The 12,538-nt window shown below is 49.0% G+C and overlaps 1 protein-coding gene across 1 annotated transcript; it reads right to left on the bottom strand.

Moving 5' to 3' along the window:
• Positions 1-2,045: 2,045 nt before the first annotated feature.
• Positions 2,046-12,247, bottom strand: LOC149359355 (NADH-cytochrome b5 reductase 3-like). Its single transcript, XM_089567646.1, has 4 exons — positions 12,008-12,247; positions 5,755-5,970; positions 3,893-4,158; positions 2,046-2,259 (listed from the first exon to the last, which is right to left on the bottom strand). Exons 1-4 carry the CDS (start codon positions 12,245-12,247, stop codon positions 2,046-2,048), a joined length of 936 nt encoding a protein of 311 aa, XP_089423772.1.
• Positions 12,248-12,538: the final 291 nt, after the last annotated feature.

Raw genomic sequence — 12,538 nt, 5'->3', positions numbered from 1 at the left:
ACACTGTCCACTGGCCGACCTCCATATGGCGCCATACTTCCCGACAATATTCATACAGAAACTGTGACGAAAACGTTTGTCGTAAAGCGTTCTGGGTGGTGTCATACGATTTCTCGTTGCGTAGAGCTTACACGTGCTATTCAAGTTGGAGACTAGCTTGCCACAGGGATTCAAACCGAGGCATGCACCTTCAATTGTATGCCTTCCCAAGCTCTCTAACCCTTCCCTTAAAGCGCAGTTGAGGTGTCCACCGAGATGTGAGACCGTTACTGCGCCGTTTCTTTTTCTAAAAACCTTTTTCGCATCAAAACTGTGATGCAACCATTCGTTGTACAGCGTTCCGGGCAAGCGCGCGTGTATACTTGTGTGGGTGGGTGTCAGATGCACTCAGGGACAGTAATGCTTTCCCATTCCCGCACGTGAGCAGTCCTAAGTGTCTGTGCCGAATTTTTGGTGTGAGCGTTATCGACGACCTCTGAGGTACAAGGCAGTCAGGCTACTCGATCAAACAAGTTTTGAAAAGTTTGGTGTAACATGAAAATAAAGCTTTGAATAAAAACCATGTCTATGCACTGCACGAACGGAAACACTTTTGAAAGTGATCTGTAAAAAGTTATGAGCATGTCTCTGTAAACATAAGCTCGATTAGAAATATCCCGCCTTCCTGTATCGTATGGAGTATTTAGCCGAATTATTTAAATGGGTAGGTAATCTATGAACAAACTAATATGACCTGTTTTCTACATTAAGATGTTAAAAATATTTAACAGGTTGTAACTTACAACTCTGAAATGTTTGTTAGGCGTTTTAGTAGTTTTATTTGTGTGCTCTGGGTGTAACTAAGCTGCGCTCTGAACAGTCATTTATATATCTTTGCTCATGGAAACCAAGAGAGTAACCTATGCTTCGGAAATCTATTCCTCTTTCTGGGCTTGTGTGCGCACAAAAGGAAGATTTAAAAAAAGTGAATTTTTCAAATGCCTTCAATTTCGTTACAGTGGACACAAGAAAAAAACTTGTTCTTCTGTTGGGAATATAGTGCTCTGTTTTACTGCTCGTTTAGTGTCTTATCGAGCAAGTTTTGTGGTGATAGGCGGTGGTGTCGCGAACTACCCAAATGGCATAGATCGAGATGTAGCCATAACTCAAGAATATCTGTAGTGATGTCGTGTCATTTAGACTGGACAGGTAGCTCGTAGCACTACATGTAACGCGAACCTTATTCGCTTGGCGACAATGTTGTTACCTAACGATCGGACAGATTCGATCGAAACTTACCAGGGCATCATGGTTACGGTGGGCCTTGCAGTGCCGCTCCTTAAGTGCCTTCAATCAGAATGAGGAAATACTAACCTCCTCGCTATTCCGGGGGTGTGAAGATCGAAGGAAGACGTAGGTCGTTGTGGCCTGGTGATGTTTGCCTAATGCGGCCTCTCTCCAAAACACTTAAAATGCCTGGATGATTATAACCAAACAATCGCCGACTACCATACCGATGCCGAGAGCGCTGAAGAGAAGAAAGTGAGTGCAAATGGAAGTAATGTGTGCACAAAGAAACATTATATGAGCGCATCAAAATGAAAGGAAGTGACAGAACAACTCTTTACCAAAGAACTGTTTTATTTAGCATAGCGAAGTGTACGACAGATTTGCATGGTCATAATATGACCAATGTTTCGCTGCCAACAATCGCGTTAAGTTCGTCAGGCTGTATCTGAGGTATACTGAAACTCGTAAATTGTCTTCTTTGTTTAAGATGTCCAGCGCATAGACAGTATTTAGTTACAGAGCTCCGAGTGTTTCACTTCATAGCTCCTCAGACTTCCAGCTTCCTTATACGATTCATTCTGCTTGTCCGAACGGAGACAACTAATGTATTGCGTCGGAAAGAAGCACCATTGATATAAAGTACCACTGTCCCAGCGACAGCAGAATTACTAGCGACAGTATGGCAGCTTGCTGAGTATATTTATGTTTATATGAAAAATATCGGCTTTACGTTTTACTTGCTGGCGCCATTGCAATTGAGAAGCCAATGACGTTGCCTAGAATATCAGGATTTGCTGGCCGTGGTGGCCGATGTCGCTGAGCGCAGGCTTGCACACTTCGCTGAGGAAGCTGGGTGGCCCACAGCACAGCACCAAGGTGCCCAGGCTTGGCGGCGGCAGGTGCGCCTTCAGGATCTCCTTCGTCAGCCGGCCCTCGAGGAAGTTATACGGAACTCCGCCCGCAGGAAGCTTGCTCAGCACGTGCCAGATGCTGTGGAATAAAACATTCGAGCCGACTGAGCGTCTAGCAGTGACTCCTATGCACGTCAGCATCACCAACTAAAGCTGATCATCGTCAGCAGCACCAGCACAGTGGCGGTGACTACAGTACAAAGACCATTCCAACGTACAGTGCGAAACCTGCTGCGCGGGACTGCGGTCATGCGAGATGGGTCTGGTGGCATGATAAACCGAAGTTCCAGTGTCTTTGAGCGTGAGCAAACCGCACAAAAATTCCCGGAGATTCCATATGATACCGTACTCCGTGGGAACCTTGGTTACATGTGAAAGGAACTAAAAAGGGTGAAACAAGGAAGTGAGTTAGGAAGAACAAATTGTTCGACGACGCACGCTGTACAGAGAATATTTTTCGTACGCTGTAAAAAGATCTACTTAGACTAGCTCGCCCAGTCACCCGCCCATCTGCCATCGTCAAATGTCGATTGTATTCAATTTCATGTTTCGCTTCTACTGCAGAAAGAGGGGAAATTGAAGCCAGTGGTAAAATAGCGTGGCACTGATTCGTGGTTTGTTGCTTTTTCTTCAGATAGCCCGGGTGGCAATGGAGACCGAAGTAGAAAGGCTAGTGTTAGCCTGCTACACATGAGAACACAGCGCACGTAGAGAACCTTATATCGACTGTCGGACTGACACAAAACGGCTGCCATAATTCACCAGCGTAGCATAAGTTTTGGCCGAGAGAAAGCAAATATATCTATAAACAACCACCGAAGTGTGGTGAATAAACCGGTAAAAATGCAAAATACACCAACACGATTTTGATTGTACAATTAGCAAACTTACGTATACGTGATCCCTATCAACAAACATCTGATTTCGTTCTGGAGAGAAGGTGCTGCAGAAAAAGATTGAAACACAGCACCGATTCCAGAATAAAAGAAGAACAAGGATATGCCTCGGAAAGATTGTAAGACGCCAGTTCAGTTCTTTCGAAAGGTTCAGAAAGCTGATTTGCATTGGCGGATGAATAAACATTTTGCCATTGAAAAACTCGCGCCGCTATTCCTTTAAGTAAAAAAACAACTGAGAAACTTAGATGTCTCTGATATCTAGAAGAGTGCGGTGACGGGCTAGTTGTTGCGACGTTCAAAGAACAATAAAGAATTGCGCAAGAAGAAAACGGTACAACAGAGAAGAGGCACGCGGGACTGCGCTCGTCTCCTGTGCTTCTTCGTTTTTGTTCTGTCTTTTATTGCGCAGTTATTGTTGTTCTCAGAATATCTACGATGGCTATTAATTTTAATGACAGATGGACAACAAAAAGCGTCATGGCAAAAGGTGTTTCGCTCTACTGAAATGACGTCAAACGTCCATTTTCGTAGCTTTCCATTCCAAACACACTAAGCACCAAGTGCGGGAAAGCTTGCACCCACTAGAAGGCCGTGAGTATCCGGCGGCACTGTGGACTGGTAACCTTACACCCCGAAAACAAAGCAGACGCTTAAACCACGAGGCCACCGCTGCGGTCGACGTCTTCAATCTAGACTCTATGCCAGGTGAAACGTGAGGCCGAGGTCTGTAGCCAGCTGACTTGCATAGCTCTTCGTCCTCGCCTCCACGTTAATGTCAGTCTGCCGCCAAATAGGGTCGGGTTTCTCACTCACCTAAATTTCTGGCCGAACCGACGGGCGTAGTGGTCGAGCTCGTCCCGCGCGATGATGTCGTCCTCGCTGGAGTTGACGTCCACCAGCACGACGCTCGTCTCGTCACGGGCGTCCGCCACCATGTGGCGCAGCAGTTGCAACATGGGCGTGATGCCACTGCCTGCCGCTATCATGCCCATCCGAGTGGCCGGCGGCAAACGGTGTCCGTCGCGAAACACGAACTGGCCGCGGCCCGCGTAGAAGAAGCGCCCCTGGGGCCCCTGCACCTGAAGGAAATTTCTTTATGTCCATATAGCATCGCCATTCTTGGAATGTGAAGAGCGCCGACCCCAGCACTTTCTCCTTGCCCGTGTTTCGGCGCTTTTCCGAGCGATGAAAGGCGGCTCCCTCCGTTACTCGAGTCATTGGCGTAAGATGCCTGCTTTGCTTGGTTTTGTGCGATAGCATTAGAAGCATAATGGCGGGAGCCAAAATGCGTCGTCGGTCATAAAATTAACCGATTGGCTCGAAAGAAGTGACTTCACCAGACCGAACAATTCCCATTGGCTACAGGGAAGTGACAGGATCAAACCGGATGTGACCCCGTTTCCAGTAAAGGCACCAACAGATTCAAATGGCGAGCCCGATGGCGACTCGTGGCGCGCAATCAAAGCATTCCGGAAGTCCGCGTTGCGGTTGCCTTCTATATTATTACTAGTCTACTTACTGCGAACATTCGGATGTAACGGGCTAGCGAAGCGTGAACGTCACATTCGTTATATTCGGCTTCGAATATGCACTATAGCGCCCAGGTTATGGGCACGGCATTTTTGACCGCGCTTTCAAGCAATCTGATTGCGTAGCTGGCCGCATTTTTCTGATTCGCACTGTGCCCGCCTGTTGTAGATGTTTTAGGTAACGCAATTAACGTCATAGCACGCGTCGTTTCCTCGTTTTCCTCTTTTTCCTCTTTGACATACACGTTAGCAGTTAAAGGGTCAGTCTACTCACCGAGATGAGTGTATAAATAATGGCATATTCTGGTAGTTGGCACCCTATAACATCAATAACGAGGGGTCTGCGCCGGGTTTAGGCAGGAATTTATATTTTATTTTGGCGTTAAAAGTCGCGTAAAAAAACATGGTGGCGACCCCAAACGTTCATTTTGTTCAAGAAAGTGGTAGTCTTTTTTGTAGAAGCATAAGTGAATATACTACGTACTATTTGTATGCCCCAATGTCAGAGAAACGCACATTTTGTTCTAGTAAACTGTAGAAGGCGTACCGCTCACTTTTTCTGTCAATCACATGAATATTTATAGTTACACGTGCGCAAAACGCAGGCACATTCCCACTTTTAGTTCAGCGTATGCTAGCAGAGACGCAAAAATAAACTCAGCCTATAGTAGCGCCATCTGGTCGTCAGGACGGGAACCATTGCTGTAAACAAACCGACTCTCCACTTAAGCCTAGGAGCGGCAGAATCGTCGCTCTAATTATTAAAATAAAGCAAATTTATCTCTTATATGTTTTCTTATAGGCGAGATGAGACGAAGCGAAAGACAGGCGCCCCATTTATGGCCAGTGAACGCACTGAAAAAGGCAGCAACAACGAGAATTCAGTCCGAAGCGAGAGGTCCGGCTTCGACGGGCGCCGCCATGTTTGTCGCCGCGCGGCGGAAATCCAGATGGTTGCCAGATGAGACTACCATCTCATACAGATGTGTTCCCACATTAATAAATTCTATTTTAAAATGTTCTACCGCACTCCTTGGCACCACAGCTGGCTAAACGGTAATTTGAGTAAAGAGCTATCGGTTGCCGCAAAGAAAATATGGTCGATAAAATTCAGTAGACTGACCCTTTAAGGTCTGAAGAGCTCACCTCCACACTGTCTCCTGGTGCCAGAGAATCCAGGTACTGGGACATCAGTCCGCCTTTGGGAAAAACGGCAGAGCTGCCTGCTCTGTACACCTTGACCACCAGGTCGAAGCAGCCGCGCTGGTCGCCTAGGCTCACCGGCGTGTAGGGCCGCGCCACCACGCGTTTGTCGATGTGTGCGCACAGTAAGACGTGCTGGCCGGGCTTGATGCCCAGCTTCTGTACAAGCAAGACGAAGGACAGATAATGATCGTCACATGGTGCCGCGCGCCCCCGTCCGTTTGTGAACATTGCAGGGGAAACTTAAGCTCCGCCTTAAGGATATGACGCGATAGCGCAATAAGTTAATTCACAAATATGCAGAAGGTCATTATCTACCTAACATTCATAGACACCTTGGAGTCTTCACCCCTTCTGGCGCAGGGGTTCAGTGATTAACCGATGCATTGTTGTGTGGCGCCCTCTTGGGTCGACACACAATTCACTTAGCTGATTTGTAAATCTGGTCTAACAACAATGACTTTGTTTGCTGTGTGAATAAAACCGTGGGGAACGGGCGCAAGCCCGCTTTTGTTCCGCTCGGAACCGAGTCGTGTCCTTCAGCGGCCCGTTGCGGGCCTTGCCGGGGTGTTCATGCAACACCACATTTTGGCGACGAGGATGGGATCACAGTAAGTGACGTTTGTACGCTTGCCCCGACTGACGTACCATTTGCTTCGACTGGCCCTGTGTTTTGCTGCCCCGCTCCACCTTCTCCTGCAACTTTAGAGACTTTGCGTCAGCATGGCGTCAGGCCTCGCTCCCGCGCCGTTTTTGTCTGCGCCCGGTTCGCCTGCAGTGCCGTGGAAGCGTTGGTTCAAACTTTTCGAGGCGTACCTCCTGTCGGCCGGTGGTAGCGACTGGGCACCGGAGCGGAAAGCGGCACTCCTTCTCACGCTGCTCGGAGCAGAGGGACAGCGCCAGCATTTCAACAATGAAGAAACTAGGCAAGCGTCCGCAGTCGCCGGCATAACGTCTGAAGCACTTCCGCAGACGCCGCTTGAGCCTGCCACGGAAGCGACGACCACAGACGAATACACACAGTTAGTCGGGAGCTTGGACCTGTTGTTCGCAGACACAACGAATTTCATCGTTGAGAGACACCGTTTTTTCCGGAGACTTCAACTGCCCGGTGAGCCATTTACCCAGTATGTAGCGGCAGTTAAACAACTTGCGTTGACGTGCGAATTTGGCTCGGCGTTCGACGAGCGCGTCCGAGATCAGGTCATCGAAGGCGTCTCAAACCCAGCGTTGCGCGAACGTTTTTTGAACGCTGGCCGAACGCTTACGCTGGCCAAGGCAGAAGAAATTGGCAAAGCTTTAGAAGCCGTACAGCAAGCAAATGCAGCTTATGAGGGAACGCCGGTTTATCGCGTCGACGAACCTGTATCGGAAAATCCGACGATCGAACAGGGATGCATTCGTCAAACAACTTCAGGTTTTCGAACGCCCGCTTGTGCTCGTGAGCAAGAAGGCGGATGGCGCAGTTACACAGCGTCGGGTTTCCACCGTGGCGTCCCCGGAACCGACGAAGGAGGTAGAAGCAGCCAAGATGGAAGAAGGCGCCCGGAGTTCGAGCGAGAAAGCCAGGAAGGGGGTCGTCAACCGTATTGCTATCGTTGTGGCTCTCCGAAACATAATGCAAACGCAAGAAACTGTCCAGCCCGCAATCGTCGTTGCAACAATTGTAGGAAAATTGGACACTTCGCTCTAGTCTGTCGCTCACAGCATCAGTCCGCGACACTTCGCGCGTCGCAGGCGCCGGCCTCTACCGTGGAGGAAGTACACATCCTGAATTCTCCGCATATTCTGGGCATAGAATTGCCACAAAATAAGAAAGAGATAATAGCTACCATAACGTTTAAAGGAAACCCAGTTCCTCTACTTGTCGACACTGGGGCTGCCATTTCTCTTGTCAACAATGCTGATTTTCGGAAATATTTTGCACGCTTCTACACTCTGTCGTCGTCAACCCTGGCTCTCCGGGACTACTCCGGCAAGTTGATTCCCACACTGGGCACCTTCGAAGCTGACATACAGTACAACGATACTCAAGCATCGGTAACTTTTCATGTCACTCGACAAGGATCTTCGTTGCTGGGCCTTGACGCCATTCAGAAACTGCACATCAACGTGATGGGGTCAACCCTCACTTGTCTCCAAGCCACTTGTCATTCGTTCGAGGTTCCGGAGAACACACCGCCAGGATTTGAAGCCTTGTTTTCGAGTGAGCTCGGTTTTGTCAAGGACTACGTCCATCAAATCAACCGCCGACCAGATGTTCCTCCCGTCAGTGCGAAGCTGAGACGCCTTCCGCTAGCACTGCGAGAACAAGTCTCCGACGAGCTCGCGCGCCTGGAGCGCGAGGACATCATCGAACGCGTCGACGCATCGGAGTGGGTGTCTCCGCTGGTCGTCGTGAAAAAGAAGGATGGCTCCCTTCGCCTGTGTGTGGACTTGCGGGAGCCCAACAAAGCTATTGTCGTCGACGGCTACCCACTTCCGCACACGGAGGAACTCTTGCAGTTGCTCGCAGGAGCTACGTGGTTCTCAAAGCTGGACTTGGCTTCAGCATACCATCAAGTGGGACTCACGGAAACAAGTCGTGAGTTGACAACGTTCATATCCCATGAAGGACTATTTAGGTTTAAAAGAGTCTGTTTTGGTTTAGCTTCTGCTCCGGCTACATTTCAAAAGCTTATGTCACACGTGTTGAAAGGCTGTACGGGCGTAGTGTGCTATTTTGATGACATTTTGGTGTGGGGACGGACCAAGGCGGAGCACGATCGCAACTTGAAGGAAGTGCTGTCTCGCATTTCCACAACAGGAATGAAATTGAATCAGAAATGTGTTTTTGCAGTAAGGGAACTCACATTCTTGGGGCACAACCTGTCGACCCAGGGTATTTCTCCCATGGAATCGAAAATCAAAGCTATAGTTAATGCACCTTCCCCTACGAACGTCAAGTCGCTGCAATCATTCCTAGGTCTAGCTGGCTACTACGCCAAGTTCCTGCATCATTATGCAGATTTAGTGGAACCGTTGCGGAAAATGCTCCGACAAGGTCAATCATTTGAATGGACGGTGGAAGCTCAGAATAGTTTTGATCAAGTTAAGGCACGTTTGGCATGCAAACCTGTTGTGCAAATGTTCAACCCGGAATTACCTGTCGTAGTCACCACTGACGCCTCAGACGTTGGCTTGGGAGCTGTACTACAGCAGAAAGAAGGGTCGCACCTTCATACAATTGCTTTTGCGTCACGCGCTCTGTCGCCGGCTGAGAGAAAATACTCGGTTGGTGAACGTGAGGCACTAGCCTGTTTGTTTGCTTGCGAAAAGTGGCATGTATATCTGTGGGGTAGACGTTTTACACTCAGAACCGATCATCAGGCATTGGTTGCTTTGCTTTCCGCCGGCGATTCGGGTCGCCGACCACTACGCATCTCTCGTTGGACAGCTCGGTTGCTGAATTACAATTTCCAAATAGAGTACTGCAAGGGCACACAAAATTATGTGGCAGACGCCTTGTCCAGGCTGCCCGTCGCAGAAAATTCTGACAATCAGGAGGAAGAAATCGTTTCTCTGGTAACACCAGTAGTCGACAAGGCAACTGTACAAAATGCAACAGCTTCTGACGTTACCCTGCAAAAGGTCATCAGTCAGCTCAGCAAGGGCTGGTTGCACAAGAAGGCTCTGTCAGTTGATCTTGTGCCATTCTTTCACATCCAAGAGGAATTATCCTTTGTAGATGGTCTACTAATGCGAGCAGATCGCGTGGTAATTCCTGAAGTACTTCGTCCCACTTTCCTACAGTTGGCCCATGAATCACATCCGGGCATAGTCCGCACAAAAGAACTGCTAAGAGAACGCTACTGGTGGCCACAGCTTGATAGACAGGTAGAGGAATGCATCAAACACTGTCTCATATGTCAAGCAGCTGACAAGTCAGCTAAGCCATCCTTCACACCCCTCCAGCCAGTTCCCTGGCCGGACCGCCCCTGGCAGAAGCTAGCCATGGACATTGTGGCTCCTTTGAACATTCGGCCGAGTCCAACGTATGCCATAACGTTAATGGATTATTATTCCAGATGGCCTGAAGTCTACTTCACTCCTTCAGTAACATCCCAGGATGTCATTGACTTTCTGATCTCTGTTTTTAGCAGGGAGGGTTTTCCAGACTCGATAGTTACAGATAATGGGCCACAATTTGTTTCGAGACAATTCAAAGACTTTCTAAAAGAGAGAGGCATACAGCATTTGCGGTCATCAAATTACTACCCTCAAGCAAATGGTCTTATTGAAAGATTCAACAGAGTTTTGAAGGAGACCATTCAAATAGCTCAACTCCAAGGAGAACCCGTTAAACAAGCTGTCCTGCAACATCTGGGATGGTACCGGCTCACACCCCACTCAACTACGGGCGTGTCACCTGCAGTCCTGCTGCACGGCCGGCAACCGCGCTCGAAACTCGACATGAGCTGTACTTCCTTTCATAATTCGCAGCAAAGCACCTGGAACTTGCCTCAAACTTCCGCTACAGCAACGTCTCCAGAACACACATCTTCGGAGCAAACACAGGTGCGACAAAGGGTTGAAAATAAGCAACAGCAAATGAAATACTACGTTGATAGACGTAGAGGCGCAAAGCCAACGGCCGTGCAAATCGGTGACACAGTGAAGGTGCGGTCATTCAGAACAGGTCCATCCAAATACATTGGACCTTTCAAAGTCCAGCGACAGGTTGGTCCAAGCACTTTCTTACTGAGTGATGGTAAGGTCTGGAATGCTTCTAAACTGGTCCGGGTACTGCCGGCCCCAGAAAATATTCCAAGCCCGCCAAGCATAGATTATTCCTATGCAGGCTTAGCACACGCTGCTGATAATGCAATGGCAGCAACTCGAAACAAGCTTCTAGCTGAAACAAGTGCCGAAATGTCCGAAAATGTGTCGCCTCCTGTTGCAGATACCCTGGATAACGCTTCGCGCAACAAGGGGGGGAAGGAATATAGGCCGTCAAAGTCAGCCGAAAGTGGCCACACCACTGCGCACGAATCCACAGAGGACAGCAGTTGTAGTTTTCCGGAGCAAAGCGACCCAGGGACTTCCAGTTCGCACAGCCGCGGGCGCCCAGTGCGTCAGCGGAAACCACCTTTCTGGGCCGTAGACTACCAGATGTAGTTCTGGAGCGAAGGGTAGCACACCTGTTTTTCTTGGCCTGTAGTCGCGACTGAGCTGTCCGTGGCCAGTGGGCCAGTCATGGAGACGGGTAATGAATGAATACTCCTGTATCGCTGTGATCTTTACTCACTTTGCTTTCTTCGCAAGTTCCTCATGTTTTCGCATTCAGCGCACAATGATGATGTGATAGGTTGTGTATAATGATGAATCTCCTTGTGTGTTCTCTGTTACGGTGGATGTAGAAATCTAGTGTTGTTTCTGGGTGAGATTGATCGTATGTCGTGCCCATAGTCACTGTATAATGTGTGTGCTTTCTTTTGCCATGTGTAATGACTGCTGAAATGAGACATTTTTGTGCCTTGAACACGTCATAACAGAAATAGCACAGCCATAAAATCGGATAGTTTCTGTTTGATGACCATTGTATAATGTTTGCTGTCTCGTGGCACATGTTAAGAGAGCAGTATTTTTCGCAATAGCTTAACATTATTTCCTAGGGGGAGACGATGTTGTGTGGCGCCCTCTTGGGTCGACACACAATTCACTTAGCTGATTTGTAAATCTGGTCTAACAACAATGACTTTGTTTGCTGTGTGAATAAAACCGTGGGGAACGGGCGCAAGCCCGCTTTTGTTCCGCTCGGAACCGAGTCGTGTCCTTCAGCGGCCCGTTGCGGGCCTTGCCAAGGTGTTCATGCAACACCACATGCATCACTGCCCTGCGATAGCAGTTGCTCCCAGCGGTGGGCCTTGTAGGGTGCCCTTCCCGACCGACCAATCATTAATATAACTGCCACCTGCCGCAGTGGGCAGTTTCCTCACTATCCGGTGGGCAGGTCATGATGACGCCACCAGGTATCGTGACTTAGGTGGCCCACATGCCTTCTAAGCTGCTCTCTGGAGACCACCTGTCAGAGCTATGCCCGTGATGCTTCGATGACAACGCCGACACTGGGTTTTCTCCTAAATGGTTCCTTTGACGTTATCAGTTAAAAGTAGGCTCACAATGCACAATGCCTACCTTGATGGCACCAACCTACCTGTCTTCGGCTTTCGAGGGCGAATCGCAAAAGAAGGACGTTGTGCGTGAGCAAGTCCCGCTGCTGAAGCACCACTTTGTACTTGGCGTTCCGGTGGGCGAGCAGAACACTGGCGGCCAGCATCAGTTTCAGTCGGCGCGACAGAAGCACCACCAGCGCCAATGCGCCGCAGGTTGCAGCCACGCTGGCAAGCGCAAACAGCAGAGGCCGCCGAGAGACAGGCATCTGCGGGAAATGCATGGCTTCAGACAAGGAGCCGCCGCTGCTTCTTCTCCTTCTTCTTCTTCTTCTCCACATGAAAATGGCACATACCCACGCGGGGGGATTGGCCAAGGTACGGTGGTGAATGCCAACGAGGTATATGTGCGGGGGAAAAAAAAAACTAAGTAGAATAGTAGAATGTCTGAAATTTGAAAATATATTCTGCTTCCTTTTCTTCCTCTTTGTTTGCTCGCTTCTCGTAGAACGTTGTTTTCTGTCGCTCCCTGTAACTCCGCTCCCTCAACGACGATAAAACGCGACTATAGGTTA

Source organism: Amblyomma mixtum, chromosome 2, assembly GCF_055824585.1.
Source record: "Amblyomma mixtum isolate Tamu chromosome 2, ASM5582458v1, whole genome shotgun sequence".
Taxonomy (NCBI): Eukaryota; Metazoa; Arthropoda; class Arachnida; order Ixodida; family Ixodidae; genus Amblyomma; species Amblyomma mixtum.
Note: the sequence above shows the minus strand (reverse complement) of the source record. Positions and strands in the feature narration are given on the sequence as shown.